General features: G+C 47.8%; 1 protein-coding gene across 5 annotated transcripts in view; it reads right to left on the bottom strand.

Moving 5' to 3' along the window:
• The window catches only part of LPIN1 (lipin 1), a gene marked incomplete at both ends in the record, with an annotated part of 116223 nt that overhangs the window by 27749 nt on the left and 73754 nt on the right, over positions 1-14720 (bottom strand). For 2 of the 5 annotated variants that reach the window (XM_082851265.1, XM_082851267.1), the window contains 8 exons: positions 490-582; positions 3670-3739; positions 4500-4593; positions 5652-5842; positions 6505-6598; positions 7703-8018; positions 9364-9493; positions 12914-13021. In XM_082851265.1, the coding sequence (XP_082707391.1) occupies positions 490-582; positions 3670-3739; positions 4500-4593; positions 5652-5842; positions 6505-6598; positions 7703-8018; positions 9364-9493; positions 12914-13021 (1096 nt within the window). Of the gene's footprint in view, positions 1-489; positions 583-718; positions 797-3669; positions 3740-4499; positions 4594-5651; positions 5843-6504; positions 6599-7702; positions 8019-9363; positions 9494-12913; positions 13022-14720 lie in introns of all 5 variants that reach the window. The other 3 variants (XM_082851266.1, XM_082851269.1, XM_082851268.1) reach the window with 3 other exon arrangements.

The following is a 14720-nucleotide window of genomic DNA, read 5'->3' as shown; positions in this document are numbered from 1 at the left end:
GAAAGTGCTTCCAGAAATAGGCTGAGAGGTTGGCAAAGATCTGAAACAAATTATAGGCATTTATAGAAACGGAAACCAAAGCCACCGAAGTGAAACGACTAATGGGAATTAGTCTAGGCTGTAAATCTACCTCGTTAAAACTGTTCTCACAAGCAACACGAAGATATTTAACTTAAAAAAAAATTAAACATCACGTTGAAGCTCTTCTTTTTACAGACAAAGACACATTTCAGAGCAGGAGTGACCCGACCACGGTCCCCAGGCTGAGAGGTAACAGAGCCAGGAGGTGACGGCAACTCTGCTCACCGCTCCGGGCCCTTCTCCACCTCCCCTCATTCTGTGCTGCCTTTGCGTACCCTGTGGCAGGCCTGACTCTTGCACACTCAGTGTGATGGCTTCTTTCACTGACACGCGCATGAAGAGAAACCCTACTACCCAAACCCCAAATTCGCTGAGCTAAGCAGGGACACTCCTGTTTTTCAGACTCACCTCTTTGATTGTGCTGTTTCTTCCCCTCCATGAAAACCACCATCTTCCTCCCTTTCTGGGCATCTTATCCCTCATGATAGATTCCACCGTGGCCTGTTTTAAATGGATGGTAACATAAATAATGGAACCAAAAAAAGATCAACTTAGCACAGTCAAACCAAAAGACACACACATGCAAATTAAAGTAAGATTTAAAAAAAAAAAAAAAATCAGAGAAAACACAACATACTATTTGTGAATTAAAAATTTTTGAGAAGCAAAACCTAATGGAGTCCAAAATTACATTAAGATAACTTAAGCATGAAGACTTAAGAAGATGTTAAAGGAATCAACAAACAACAAATAAAATACAACACAACAACAACAGAAAAAGAAAGCATTGAAAATCATTAGTGATTAGTCAGACCAGAGGTTTTCAAATTGAAGTGGTTTACTGATTAAGATATTGTTATTCTCAATAAGATGATTGTAAAATAAAAAATGAAATGATTAACATGAGGTACAGGGTAAACAGTCTTCCACGAAAGGTAAAACGCACAGGATCTTTTTAGCAAATGTAAGTTTCCAAATTGTGGCACACTGAGTATTAATAGATGCATCTGATTTAAAAGCTCAAGCATTAGAAAGAAAATTCATACTCTTGCCCTAAATAAATGCCAGTTGAATAGGAGAAGATTAAATGTTAATTAATAATTTTCTTTATAAACCAACTGTACTTTAATAAAATAAATTTTTAAAAAATAATTATAATTTTCCACATATTTCTAAAGAACAAAATAGCCATCTTGAGGCTAATTCCAGGACCAAGGTAAATGTTATCTAATTTCCTTTCCTTGGTTTACAGAACTATCAGGTAGCTGATACCTCAGCTAGTAATGAAAGAAAGATTTAAGTCTTTCAACCGAACGAGTTGCAGGTAAGTGGAAAGAGAAATAATTCACATATTTAGCCTGACGTGTGCTTCTTTCTATCATTTAAAAATCCCTACCTGACACAAAAGAAAACCACAAAATACACCAAAAAGCAAACCACGCATACCCAATTCACGAACAGGACAAGTCATGAAGATGTCAATTGCCCTATTCCATCCATAAATATAACAAAACTCCAATTAAACAAAACTAACAGGATTCTTTCCAAACCTAGACAAACTGATTCTAAAGTTCAATTATAAAACAAACAAACAAAACTCGCCAAGAAAACTCAGACAGAATAATAAGTAGGCATGAGCCTTCATAAAATTTATTTTATTAAAATACATTTAAAAACCATAGTATTTAAAAGAACGCAGTGTTGGGACATGAGTAAACATGTTGATGCAACAGAAGACAAAGTCCAGAGATAAATCTAAATTCACGGAGGAAGTAGTCATATGATAGAGTTGTAACTGCCTATCAGCGGGAGAAAGAGTTATCTAATGAAAGGTATCGGGATAATTAGGTAGCTTTGACAGACCCTCTCGGTTGCTTCCCTGGGTGAATCATCCCCTTTCTTTCTTGCCCACATAGCCAACACTTTGCTGGACAATCAGACTACACTGTACAGGATGTTCTGGGAAGGCAGGCTCAACTCCAGGGGAGGAACTTCGATGGGTCAGCACCACTTTGACTGGCCCTTCCACCGTGTTGCCAACAACTGGCTTGGAGGTGGTCATGTGACCAAGTTGTGGCCAATGAAATGTGAGAAGCCTGCCTCTGTCCTTCCTATTTTGGATGCGAGATGATGGGTAAAACAGTCATCTTGGGATCGTAAAGGGGAAGCCAAGGAAATCAAAGAAGCTCACCCAGACTCATCAAGCCTGAAACTACCAACCTCTAACATTCTTACTGTGGCAGATAATAAACCCCTATTATTTTAGGCACTTGTAGTCACTCTGTTTCTTGCAACCAAAGCATATCCTAATTCAATAACCAGCTGAAGAGAAAAAAAAAACAACCAACTGATTTGGCTCCTGACACCTCACTCATGACCCTCAAAATATCCAAGCGTGCTACAAAACCCAGCAGCCACAAAAGAAAACGGTGAAAAATTCCACATATAAAGATAAATTCTGTATTAGATAAACACCGAAAACAGAATGCAAAAAATTACTGACAACCTGTAGGAAGACTGAGAACGCCTACCACAAAGACTAATTTCTTTAAGTTCAGGAGGCATTTCTTTTTCCGTGAACTTTATCACTAAATATCTAGTGCATCGTTCTTTCTTCTTTTTGAGCTGTTCAGAGCTGAGACACGTAACATAAAAGTCTGTCCTGGGCCACGGATGCTATGCAGAAGCTGCCGAGGACAGAACAAAACCCGCTCTGGAGAACATGCCCTCGGCCCCGTCCAACAAAGGATACTCACAGATAAAGCACCACCAAGGACGAGGTCACAATCCCAAAGCACGCACACGCACAACCACAAAGGAGCGAGCAGGGGCTCAACGAAGTCGGATTAGACCTTCAGGAACCTCAGAGATGAGAGTTCCGACAGACCACAACATCCACGGCAGCACAAAGCGCTCGCTAAGCACATGAGGGAGGCAAGTGTGAGACGTGGCCTCTGCAGCAAAAAGAACGTAGCATCTGGTAGAAAGACTCAACGCCGGAAAACGGTCAATCCCAGGCGAGGCCCAGGGAGCCGGCAGGGGGAGGATACGGGCACAGCGGGGTCATGGCGGTGCGTCTGCCCCTCGCCCTGCCTCTTCCCTGCAGCCGCTCACCTGCGCTCAGGTGCAGCTACGAGCTGCCGGGAGCCCGCACCTGCTCCTACTCGGCCCATCGGCCCCAGACCCGCTTCCTGGCTGAGGGACGCCTCATGCTGACGGTGACACCTGGCACCTGGTACAGCGCCTCCCTGCGCCCAACCCTGCTGCCTGCTCCCACCCTTTCTCCCCTCATCTCCCTTGGGCTCAGACGTCGGCCCGTCTGCTCTGCCTCCACCTGTGTCCCTGGCACGGCGGGTGCGGGGACAGGGGACTGGAGGGGGCAGGGCTCAGACTGGCACTGCCTTGACTGCGAGGAGGGGGGAAGGACAGTCAAGGTGCAAGAGAGACCCTGACGTTTACACCCTTGGACTTCCAAACAGCACAGTGTAATTCACCTCATGGTTTCTAAATTAAAAGCTAAGTTCCAACCCCCCACATTCATCTTGCCATCATTTTCCATGTCCCTTTCTGTCTCATGGTAAAGCTCACCTTTGGCAAAGGTTTCTGGAAGGCCTGCATCGCCAGGAGCAGAGGTGCCGCCGTCGTCCAGTTATAGTACCTGACACGAAACAACAAAAAAGATGTCAGAAGACCAAGGCTCAGACTGAAAACCTCATGTCCTGAGAAGCGGTCGTGGAAGGTTCTGGAACCCCAGCTGGGTCCTTAAAGAGCCCACAACTGTGGCCAGCAACCCGGCCCAGCCCCCCCCCACATGCCCTGCCCTTGCAGGAGCCCCTCCTCCATCAAACCCACAGCGGCCACGGCCGTCTGGCACGACACATGGCATGGCGGGCGACCAAGAGGCCAGCTGAGAGCAGCCCTCGCCCCGCAGCGCATCAACCACCAACGCGCTGGGGCGTTTCTTGCCACCTTTCAAGGAAAAGGAAACTAGGACCCTCAGTTAACACATAAACGTCCATGGCTTCCTCTTGGAGAGAAAAGTTTGCCAACAGTCTGTAAAAACACGTGCACGCCCCTTGACCCTAGACAACGAAGCTTTCACGGGGTGTGTGCACAGTCTATCGTGCGACACCCGCGCATCATACGGGCCGAGCCCCACGGGCCAGGGTTGTGACATCACACCTCCCATCATGAAATCTCATGCAGGTGAGTGTAGACGCCCGGGGATCCAGTTACGTCAACGCTCTCGCTATATGGTGACGCAGCATTTTGCCAAGAGTGAAGAGACAGTAGTAGACTTTTAACAGAGACTTAATTTCACATATTTCCAAGAGCTATCGTCCAGGTCTCTAGAGTTGAGAAACTGAAGCTGAAGCATTATCACACGGCAGCTGAAATGATTTTCGGGAGGAACTTACTTATTCCCGATCTTCACCACAAGATTGGGGTCGTCAATGAGGGCAGGGTTGTCCACAAACTGCTGATATGACACGGCTTGTTCCAAAAACGCATCTGCGAAAGCAAGCATAGGGAAAACATAAGGAAAATTTGGTTCAAAAACCAGGCCTGTTTTTCAGTCGCTCATATTCACAGGTATTTTGAGAGTTTATACATTCCAACTGTGCAGACAATCCTATAAAATCTATTTGCAAAGGGGGCTTCCGTTAGTTGGGGGGCAGTGTCTGCACATAAATGGAGGGACGTGGGGCGTTCGGAGGATGGGGGGGCAGGCTGACCCTTAATCAGTGCACACGCGCTTACGCGGCAGCAGGCGTGTGGGACTACGGTAAACACACGTGTCCGCAGAAGCAGACGACCGGGGAGCAGGGCTCAAGGTCCGGCCACCCGGGTTTTAGTCACAGTCACTGGTGTGACCTTGGGCAAGCGATCCACCTGCCCAAACCTCAGTTCCCTCACGTGTAACGTGGGAATAGGAACCTCGCCTACCCCCTCGGTAGTCGTGAGGATGAACAAAGTCACAAATGAAAGCGCGGTGACCTGCCTAAGGCACGTTGGGGGTGGGAAACACCCAGGGCCACCAGGGCCAGGAATCATCAGCCGGAATGGCTGACTGCATCGACTGGGGGTCTCAGGGCCACCTCACCACATGACTGGCGTAAGACGCTGGGACACCACTGTTATAAGTAGGGTGGGTGCCCCCTTCGGAGGCAGCCGGGATGTGTCCCAGCACTTGCTCAGACACCCCTCCCTCCTCCGGCACTTCTGCACACTTGCAACGAACTGCGTTTTCCCCATGTTGACGCTGCCGCCCTGGGACACCCCTGCAGGACGGGCACACGCTGCGCTCTGCGAGCACACCTGACGACCCGTGACCCCAGTGGCTTTGCTGTCGCCTGGAGCCACGTGTGACCCACAGAACCCTGAGGTCAGCCAACCGCCAGGCAGCAACGTTCGGGTCCTGAGCAACAGTGGGTCACGCGTGCTCCACTAACCGGGCCAGAGAACATCGCCCGTGACCTGAACGCATTCTAGGAGTCCAGGCTTTGAGCCGTTCCCACCAGAGGCCACCAGGGGGCGCTCTTGGCTTGAGCCCGGCTCCCGGACGGTACCTTTGGTGATCTCCCTGTTGTCGCTGAGGCCGCCGCACAGGGAGATGGCGATGGACGGCAGGTCCCTCAGGCTGTCCGAGGTGCTCTCCATGCCACTGTCAGCGCCAGAGCTGCCCACGGACTGCGGGGACTGGTTGGCTGAGCGGGCTCCGTTGTCGCTGGCGTGTTTTGTGAGCCCAGAAGGGTCTCCGCTGGAAGCAGAAGAGTGGAACGGGCTGTGAGGTCTCACGTGGGTATCAAGGGGCTCTGGCAATCAGAGGAGCCAATGATTTCATCCCAGGACAGACTTTCATTCAGGCACCATGACAAAGACAGACAAGCTCAGTGAACGACCTCAGGAGGGAAGACGGTCATTTTTGGCCTCTACGTCTCCCTGCACCCTCTCCCAGACACACTGAAGCCGACGGAAGAGAAAGCACGCTGTCCTAAGAGGCCACAGTCCTCTGCTACATGCTCCGAGGATCTGGCCCTCCCTGCAAATCACGGGAGAACTGAAGATGGGCCCCCAATGGCCACGGGGGACTCTCCCCTGGGGAGGGACAGGGCCACACAGCTGCCCGCTCTTGGCCACTGATTCGGGCTGCGGACCACTGACCCCTGCGACACTACCCTGGTGCCATCGGGGAGGTGGCGTCGTGCCTGCGTTCCCGCTCAGATGCCACCCGGGGACACACCCACCCACTCTCATCTACACAGAGGGTCCACTGCTGTCATTGGTTTCTTCTCACAGTAAAACGTCAGCCTCCCGCGGCCTTTGCTTACTCACTTTCTAATCAAATGTAAGGAAAAAGCGGACTCCCGGATTAATATTCAGATTACAGAAACTGATACGAAGAATAAAAAGGATGGTTACTTTTTGGGAAAATACAGGGCAGCGACTTCAGGATCCATGTCTGTGAGGTCATCCAGGTAGACGCCGTCGGCACCAAGGTGTCTGCTCCGTTTGTCTAAAACAGCAAAGGGGTCAGATCAGAGCACCGTTCTCCAGAGACAACCTCATGGACTTCTGAGCGTCTCCAGAAAGGGCACCTGAGCACAGTGTGCAGATGTGCTCAGAGGTGCCCAAACTGCAAGAAACCCAAGAGCTAGAAGCCAGCGGCACAGCGTCGCCACCGAGGCCGACGGCCTAGGTTCGCATGCGGCTCCCACCCTCGCCAGCCGTGTGGCCTGGGCCGGTCGCCTAATTTCACTGAGCCTCAGCTCCCCAGCTGGGAAGGACCTGAAGAGTACTAAGCACTCGATATACTGACACGATTACTATTGTTATTATTATTGGTATTAATAGCATTGGTTTTGTTGTTATTATTATTACTAAACAATAACGCTTTCGTTAAGCACTTCCCCATCGAGACTCTGAAGCACAGTACCCTAATGAGGGTACCATCGGCCCCTGGGCACCATGACTGCAGCCTTCCAGTTTATTTCTGCTGGAGAATTACGTCACTGGTTCATACAAACCTAGAACACCGCACAAAGCCACACGGCTAACAGACAGGCTTAACGTCATTCCTCCAGACAGGCAACCAGGTGGCCATTCAGCTATATGTAAGGAGCCCCCACTACGTGCCAACCACTATTCTAAGTACCACGGACACAGGTAAACAGACCAAAAAGATTCTTGACCTTGCAGAGCACATATGTTCTAGTAGGGAAGTCAGGCAAAAAAAGAAACAAATGATCATTTGAAATAGTGACACACAGTACGCAGAAATTAAAACAGGATAATGCACTAGAGAGAAACTAGGGGCAAGGGGAGAGGGGGCACAGATTAGCTTAGTCATCAACGTCTTGTGCAGTCCCAGCGTGTGCCGGACCCCAGCACCCCTGACCTGCACAGGGCGGGGCTCACCACACCATCCCCGAGGCCTCCTTCAGGCCGGATTTTCTATGACTAAATTCTGAGAACTCACATATTCAGCAAAAGGGTACGGAACGAACAGGAGAGATGTCCTGTTTCCACTCTGAAGCACCCCGAACTTTGGGGGGAAGAAGCTGTAGTTTGCCGAGCCCCAAGTTCGCAGGAGGGAGCTGGGAAGCGCCGGCATTCTCACCCTTTTTCCTAGAAGGCGAATCCGTCTTGCTGGCTGTGGGGGCAGCACTGGCGGAGAGGGCTTTGGACTCTTCAATCGTAGGCAACAGGGGCGCTGCAGCTCCTAAGGCCTCAACGTCTTCTTCATTCGCGAACTGAATCTCCCTCTGCGGCTTGTTCTGCTCCAACAGCGGCTGCACGGGAGACGCCCCAGCCAGTGTCGGTGACTGGTCACTAAACGCGTCTGAAGATTCACTGTGGATGGCCTGAAAGTGCATCTCATCACAGACTTTTCTACTGTTCAGCGGGCTGGACTCTTTCATCTTGTGTGCAGATGACTAGATCAAAGGGGCAGGGAGGGAGAGAGAAGGTCAGAGAGAAACTGAGTCACCAAAGAACAACCGGGCAGGCAAGGATCTCCAGAGCCATGCCCACACTTGGCAGGACACGGTGAAGCCTCGGGAGCCACCTGGTGATTCCGTACCTGCCCAAAGGTCTGGAAACCAAGGACAGTACTTCCAAAGTGAATGAACTTTCACAGAAAACATCAATTACCAAAGAGCAGTGAGTGAGATCAGCAACGGAACGCAAACGTCCAGCAGGCAAATGGGAAGTGTATTCACACCACAGGGCGTTTGCAGTAATAAGAGTAACAAGTGAATTACGATTACACCCAACAACATGATGAATCTTGCAAAACTAATCTCTGCTGTTAGAGTCAAGATTGGGTTTATCCTGGGGGTTTCGGGGGGGAGGGCGGGCGGTCAGTTGGAACAGTAACTGCAAAGGGTTGGAGGGTTTCCAAGTTCTGATTTAGCCCCACTTCCTGGTCTGGGTGCAAGTCACGTGGACACGTTCACAGTGTGAAAATTTACTGATCTCAGCACTTAGGATCTGGGTATTTCTCTGCCCGTGTGTTATATTTCAATGAGGTCTACCCCCCCAAAACGTGAATGAACAAGGGCAGACTTGGTAGCTGGTTCACATGAGTGGGAAATTAGCATTTCTGTCTCTATCTCTCCAAGGAGTTTCCAGTTATGGAAAAGATTTATCCAAACAGAAACCGAAATGCCATCTGTGGGCCAGAAAGTGGGGAGAGGGTATGCATTTCTGTATCTGATCCCACAGCTTCGAACACAAATGGAAACAATGCAACAGCGGATCTGTGGCCGGAACTGTTTTGCCAGAAGAAGTGATGGGTTTGCACTTTCGTGCCGTTTCTCCAGCAACAAATGACGTGAATTTGTAAAGATGGTTGGCTGGGTCAGCACTACCACTTGTGGGCAGAGAAGTCATCATTTTCCGTGGAAGTTAAATAACCTAGAAAGCGAATTAACCCCCAACTCCAGCCTCAACAGACCTAGTCTCCAAAGAGCTGCCCTTCTTGAGTCATAATAGAAATGCTTTCCATCTTCACTCACTCACTCATTCATTCATTCATATCACAAAGATTTACTGGAGATACAAGAGGCCGTAGCATCTTCCAAGGATCTTACAATATTATTATTTTTTTTAAAAAAAAGCCCCAGCTTGCGATATAATAATATAATTCAAGGTTCTTGTAACACATTGGAATATGAAATAAAATTTCTTGAAAGAAAGAACTGTGCCCATTACATGTTTTTCCAAACTACCTTCGGTGCGTGGCAGAATTGAGCGGGTGGCGGGCGGGGGGGAGCTTACCTTTGCGGCTTGGGGCAATTCTCCCCAAAGCCAGAGCATTTCTAGATTATCCTTTTGCATTGTCCTATCCACAGACTTGCTGACCAATTCCGAATCACTTTTAGGTGTTGAAGGTCGGGAAACTGAAGGACTTAAGAAAACACAAATGCATGATTAAAGTGGGAAGGGAAACTTTTAAAACTTGTTTTTGGCCCAGAATTCTAGGGTTCGGGAGAGCCCAGAAAAATGCACCCAACCCGCCACTGCCTTATATCCACAGCTTCATGACTATCCCCTCTGTGGCCACCAGGGGTCGACAGAACACGCGCCAAGGGAGAAGGTGCTCCCAATTTGCATAGCCCTGTCCCAACCTGCCGCCAAATTCCAAGTAAGTAAAGATGAAAAGAAGGAGCATTTAAAAGGGCAAGTTGGAAAAAAGAGAGATGGAACGGGAAACTGATCATGGGCCAACTTTACCACAAATAACTCACTAACGTGGCAGGGACCTCCAAGCTGAGATTTTGCAAGATATTATATCTTCCAAGAATACTTCAAAGATTCCTATTTGCTAAGCTCTTCCTGCAACAACACATCATGATGCTTAATTCTCAGACCGGCTTTTAAGTGGCTGTAACTTGGGTTTGCCTCTCTGCGTTTTCTACATTTTCATTCCTGAGCCCTGAGCCGTCATACCTCTGTCCAAGCACAGAAACCATCAACTTGTCTACAGAGTTCTCACAGCCTTCTAAGCAACAACCGGAGGAGAAGGAAGACCCATTTAATTACCTCTGGTCTTCCGTCTCCTGCACCATTTCCTCTAAGATGACAGTTTTAAATGACGTGAGAAAGAAAGCCCCTGTAATTTTCCTTTTGCACCTTCTCTCACAGACCTCACACAGTCTCCCCTAAGTCACCTCTCATCCATGTGCTTGGTTTCATTTATCTGCTCGAGTTAGATGTCAGCTCCAAGGGAACAGAACTTTCCTGCCAGGACAAGGAGAGCCCGTGGGTGACACACAGCCATGTTTCAGACAAACAGGGACCCTGAATGGCTAAACTGCTCCTGGCTCTCTTTAGTCCAGCCATTCGGACAAACAGACTAAATGCTGCTTCTCTCCATCGTTTCACACTGAGGGGGACGCTGGCTGGTTCCTCCTCCCTGGGCGCCCGCTACCCTCCACCCATGTCAACGGCACGTGGCAGCCCTCGGGCTCCACTTGGCCAGTCTGCGGAGAGGAGGACCCTGAGATAGCATACCGTGGGCATGTAAATGATGGAACACCTCTACACGCATGAGTGTAAATGCGCATGCACACATACACATACACACACACACACTCGTGCCCATAAGGAAGGAGTCCCCCGAGAACGCTGGGCCCTCCAGACATCTGAGAGGTGAAGCATTCAACACCTCCGATCTGTCTTGCTTCCTCTAGTTTCCTAAGTCTGCTTTTCTCCAAAGGGTCAGTGCTTTTCTGGCACCGAAGTGTCCAGAATTACACGTTCAGCATCAGTGACATGCGCAAATGGAGCGCTGTGGCCTCCAGCGAGGGGCCTTTGTGCCGACAACTGTGACCTGGGTCATTCTTTCTCCAGAGGCATCACGGGGGATAATCCATCGTAACTGGCTTCCCACCCTCATCGGCGCTGCACCCAAACCTCAAATCATTTGTTTGAAAAGAACACACTTTATTTATATTTTGTTATAAATTCTTTGGAACAATACATCGTCTTACCCACCGCACAAAATGAAGTCAAGCCCTTTAGACTGGGCCTGCTCTGGAGACAGGTGTTGGCAAACGTTTTCTCTAAGACGCCAGGTAGCAAGAATTCCAGGCTCTGTGGGTTATGTGATCTTTGCAGCAACTACTCAATTCTGCCCGCGCGGTGCAAAGGCAGCCACAGACGATATATGGACAAACTGGCTGTGCCCCGTAAAACTACAGAAACAGAGGGTGGGCCGGACTGGGGCCACGGGCTGTAGTTTACCAAACCCACTCTAGAAGAATGCACACACTGAACACGGCTCTCTGTCACCCCGCTCAACTCCAGAATCCCTAACATTCTGATCCTGTGATAAAAGCTACAAGCCATACGGTTTCCATAGAGGCATGCAGGTGGGCAAATTCATATTCACAAAGGACTCAGCCCTGTGTGAGCCATAAGCCAGACGTGCCACCTCTCACATTCACTGTGCCACTACAGTAAACGCTGGCCCCCAGGCCGCACCAGCCTCTCGGAAGGATGCTGCACCCAAATACGTGAGCACAGTCGGCGCCCTTGTTGAGAGAATTCAGATAGACAGAAGATGAATTAGGAAAAAGACTCCCAATGCTGACTGTGATCGATGAGAAAGATGGTTCCAAAATTTCTAATACGATTACCAAATATTAGACTTTTAAGATAAGTGTTGTTCAAAAAAGTAAGCTTCAAGGTCACTGATTGATTTTCATAACGAATGCATTTATTAGCCATAATAGTTTTCAGCATTTTTCCTGAAATCCCAATCAGGGACATCCGTTATAACTGCTCACAACTTAGCTGACCTCATTTGAAAGTGGCCTTTCTTCTGCACAGTAAGCTGTGAGTGAAGTACGTCCTGAGACTGGGTTCTTGAATCAAAAAGAAAAACAGTTTCCCAGGTAGAAATTAATCACAGCTTGCTTCTCTGTTCAGGTTTCTAAAGAAAACCCTGTAAGTCTACAAAGCAGGCAGGTCAAAGCGTGGGCAACGTTGAGGGAATGGAGGCAGGAATCTAAGCCCTCTGCCTCAGATGAAGACTCTAACCTAGGATCCCAAACCTTCAAGTCCATCCTATGCTATTCTCCAAAATTCTATGCTACAAATGCTGTGGAAACATCTGATTATATTATGCAGAAAGTCTATAAGCTATTTTTTTTTAGGAATTTTTTTTTTTTTTGATGTAGACCATTTTAAAGTCTTTACTGAATTTGTCACAATATTGCTTCTGTTTTATGTTTTGGTTTTCTGGCCGTGAAGTGTGTGGGATCTTAGCTCCCCGACCAGGGACTGAACCCACACCCCCTGCCTTGGAAGGTGAAGTCTTAACCACTGGACCGCCAGGGACGTCCCAGAAGGTCCACAAGCTATTTAGTGAGTTATAATAATAACTCTCCTTATGCTTAAGCAACATCTTAAAAAAGTCTCGTAAACTTATTTGTTGAACAACCCCAGACACAAAACAGAGATCATATTCCCAATTTTCAATGCACTGTCGTATTTTTCAAAGCACTTCACAAAATTAGAAAGAATTATATGCGTGACCCTAATTTCCAGAGAGTTAAATTTAGTACTTAAAAAAAAAAAAAATCTAACCATCGACAAATGCTTAAAATGAAAGGAAAAGTAATAATCTATACGTATTTTCTTCATAAGTGATTTGGTTAGTTGGTAAAATAGATTGGTAAGAGTTAAACCTACATTTTCACTTCATAGAATCTATATGTATTTTCCACGTAAGTAATTTGGTTAATGGCAACACACAGTTCTAAGAGTTAGATCAAAGTTTTTATTATCAAAGACATCCACGGTGGGAAGATAACCCATCTACCTTTCCGAAGCGTGGAAGTGGGAAGACTGTGGAGGGCAAGAACTAGAAAGACCGCCCTCAGCCGCAGCTGCCAGACGAGGGGGGCTCCCCCTGCAATCTGTCAGGCTACTGGATGCCACGTGATCCACATTAAAGGCGAGAGAAATCACAGGTCAATTTAATTAAACAAAATTTCTTATCAATTATTCGGCTACCCTCGGCGCTAACATCTTTAAGAAAGTGAAGGTACTTGGGCATCCAACAATAGCAGAGGATCACACGTTGAAATCACTAAGAAATCAACATGAATCTTCTGAACCGCAGAAGCAGGACACTGCCAAGACACCCATTTCACTTTCTACTTCAACCATATGCCCATAAACGCTTGCTTTTCTTGGGTCAGAATTTAGTGCCTAATCAAATGACTTACTCCCAAAGGCTGGATAATTTGGGCTGGTAACTGTCTCTTAAAGGAAAACACATAAACCCAAGTATGGAAATGTATCTATTTATCCTAACTCGTAATTGCATTTAACAGTGGCCAGATCACTTAATCCGACGTGGTCATTCTTCTAGATTCACAGAGCCAAACATGAAAGACAGAGAAACATATTCAGGATTGTGTTTAAAACATTTGTTTAAAATGCTTAAAATTAGAGTGTTTGAACAGATTTTTCTACCTATTAGTGGTTTCTAAATATTCCACGTCATTTTCTTCCTAAAAGTACTGTGTTTTTTCCCTCAGGGTTTAACTCCACAGGCCTAGGGAGAGAATGTACAAGGTTCTAGAAAGGTCTTACACCTGCACTGTCCAATATGATAGCCACGGGCTGCATGTGGCTACTGAGCATTTGAAATGTGACTGGTCCACACTGAGATGTTCTGTACATATGAGATACACGACTCCAAGGCTTATGAAAATGAGAATTGAAACAGCTCAAAAATGTTTTAAAAAACTGATTACCTGAAATGAAAATATTTTGGATATACCAGGTCATTGAAATAGCTCATCAAAATTAATTTCATCAGTTTCTTTTCATTTTTTAAGGATGGTTACTAGAAAATTTTCAATTACGTATGTAGCTAGCATTACGTTTCCACTGGACAGGGCTGGCCTGAGGACAGACAGACCCCCATGAGGGGACCCCACAGGCCCCCAGCCCCACCTCGGCTGACGAACATTCACTGTCACGGTCCCGGCTAGAAACCAGGCCTGTGATGCCTCCATTTTTCTCCAACCTCAGCTTCCGCACACGGCGCTGACCGTGCCATCTCATCAATGAGATTACGCGGGTCAAACTGGAGCCGGGAGTGGCGTCTATGTGAGCCTGGCTTCAGGTGGGAAGCCCTGCAGCACGTGCCAGGGCTCAGGGGCTCCGAAACCTCCCCTTTAGACCAGAAGCAAACCTAACACGTTAGAGGCACGAGTAACCTGAGGACGTCGCTGTCACTTAGATCAGTGCTTCCCAACCTCTTTTCTATTCTCGCCACACCTCCGGGAACTTTTTTTCCCAGTAGCCCTCCCTCCACCATGAAACTGTCACGCCGTGGATACACCATGCATCTGCTCATGTGCTGTGGCCCTCTGCAGGCTACACACTACTATAGTATCTAAGATTTTTTTGCCACCCCAGAACCAAGTTGTGTCCCGACAGGGTGATATTATCCCTGCTGAGAAGGCACGCTTCGGTTCTGTCCCCTCCCCAGTCCTGAAAACCGCTCAGAAGGGCTCACATAGCCTCACAGCTTTCACAGCCTTCAAGGCTTTAGAGTCTTCCCCGCACACCGAGCAGCTCTGGTGCTCCAAGTTGATACAGGAAGTCTAGGG

Source organism: Leucopleurus acutus (genome assembly GCF_964270905.1).
Source record: "Leucopleurus acutus genome assembly, chromosome: 12".
NCBI lineage: Eukaryota > Metazoa > Chordata > Mammalia > Artiodactyla > Delphinidae > Leucopleurus > Leucopleurus acutus.
Note: the sequence above shows the minus strand (reverse complement) of the source record. Positions and strands in the feature narration are given on the sequence as shown.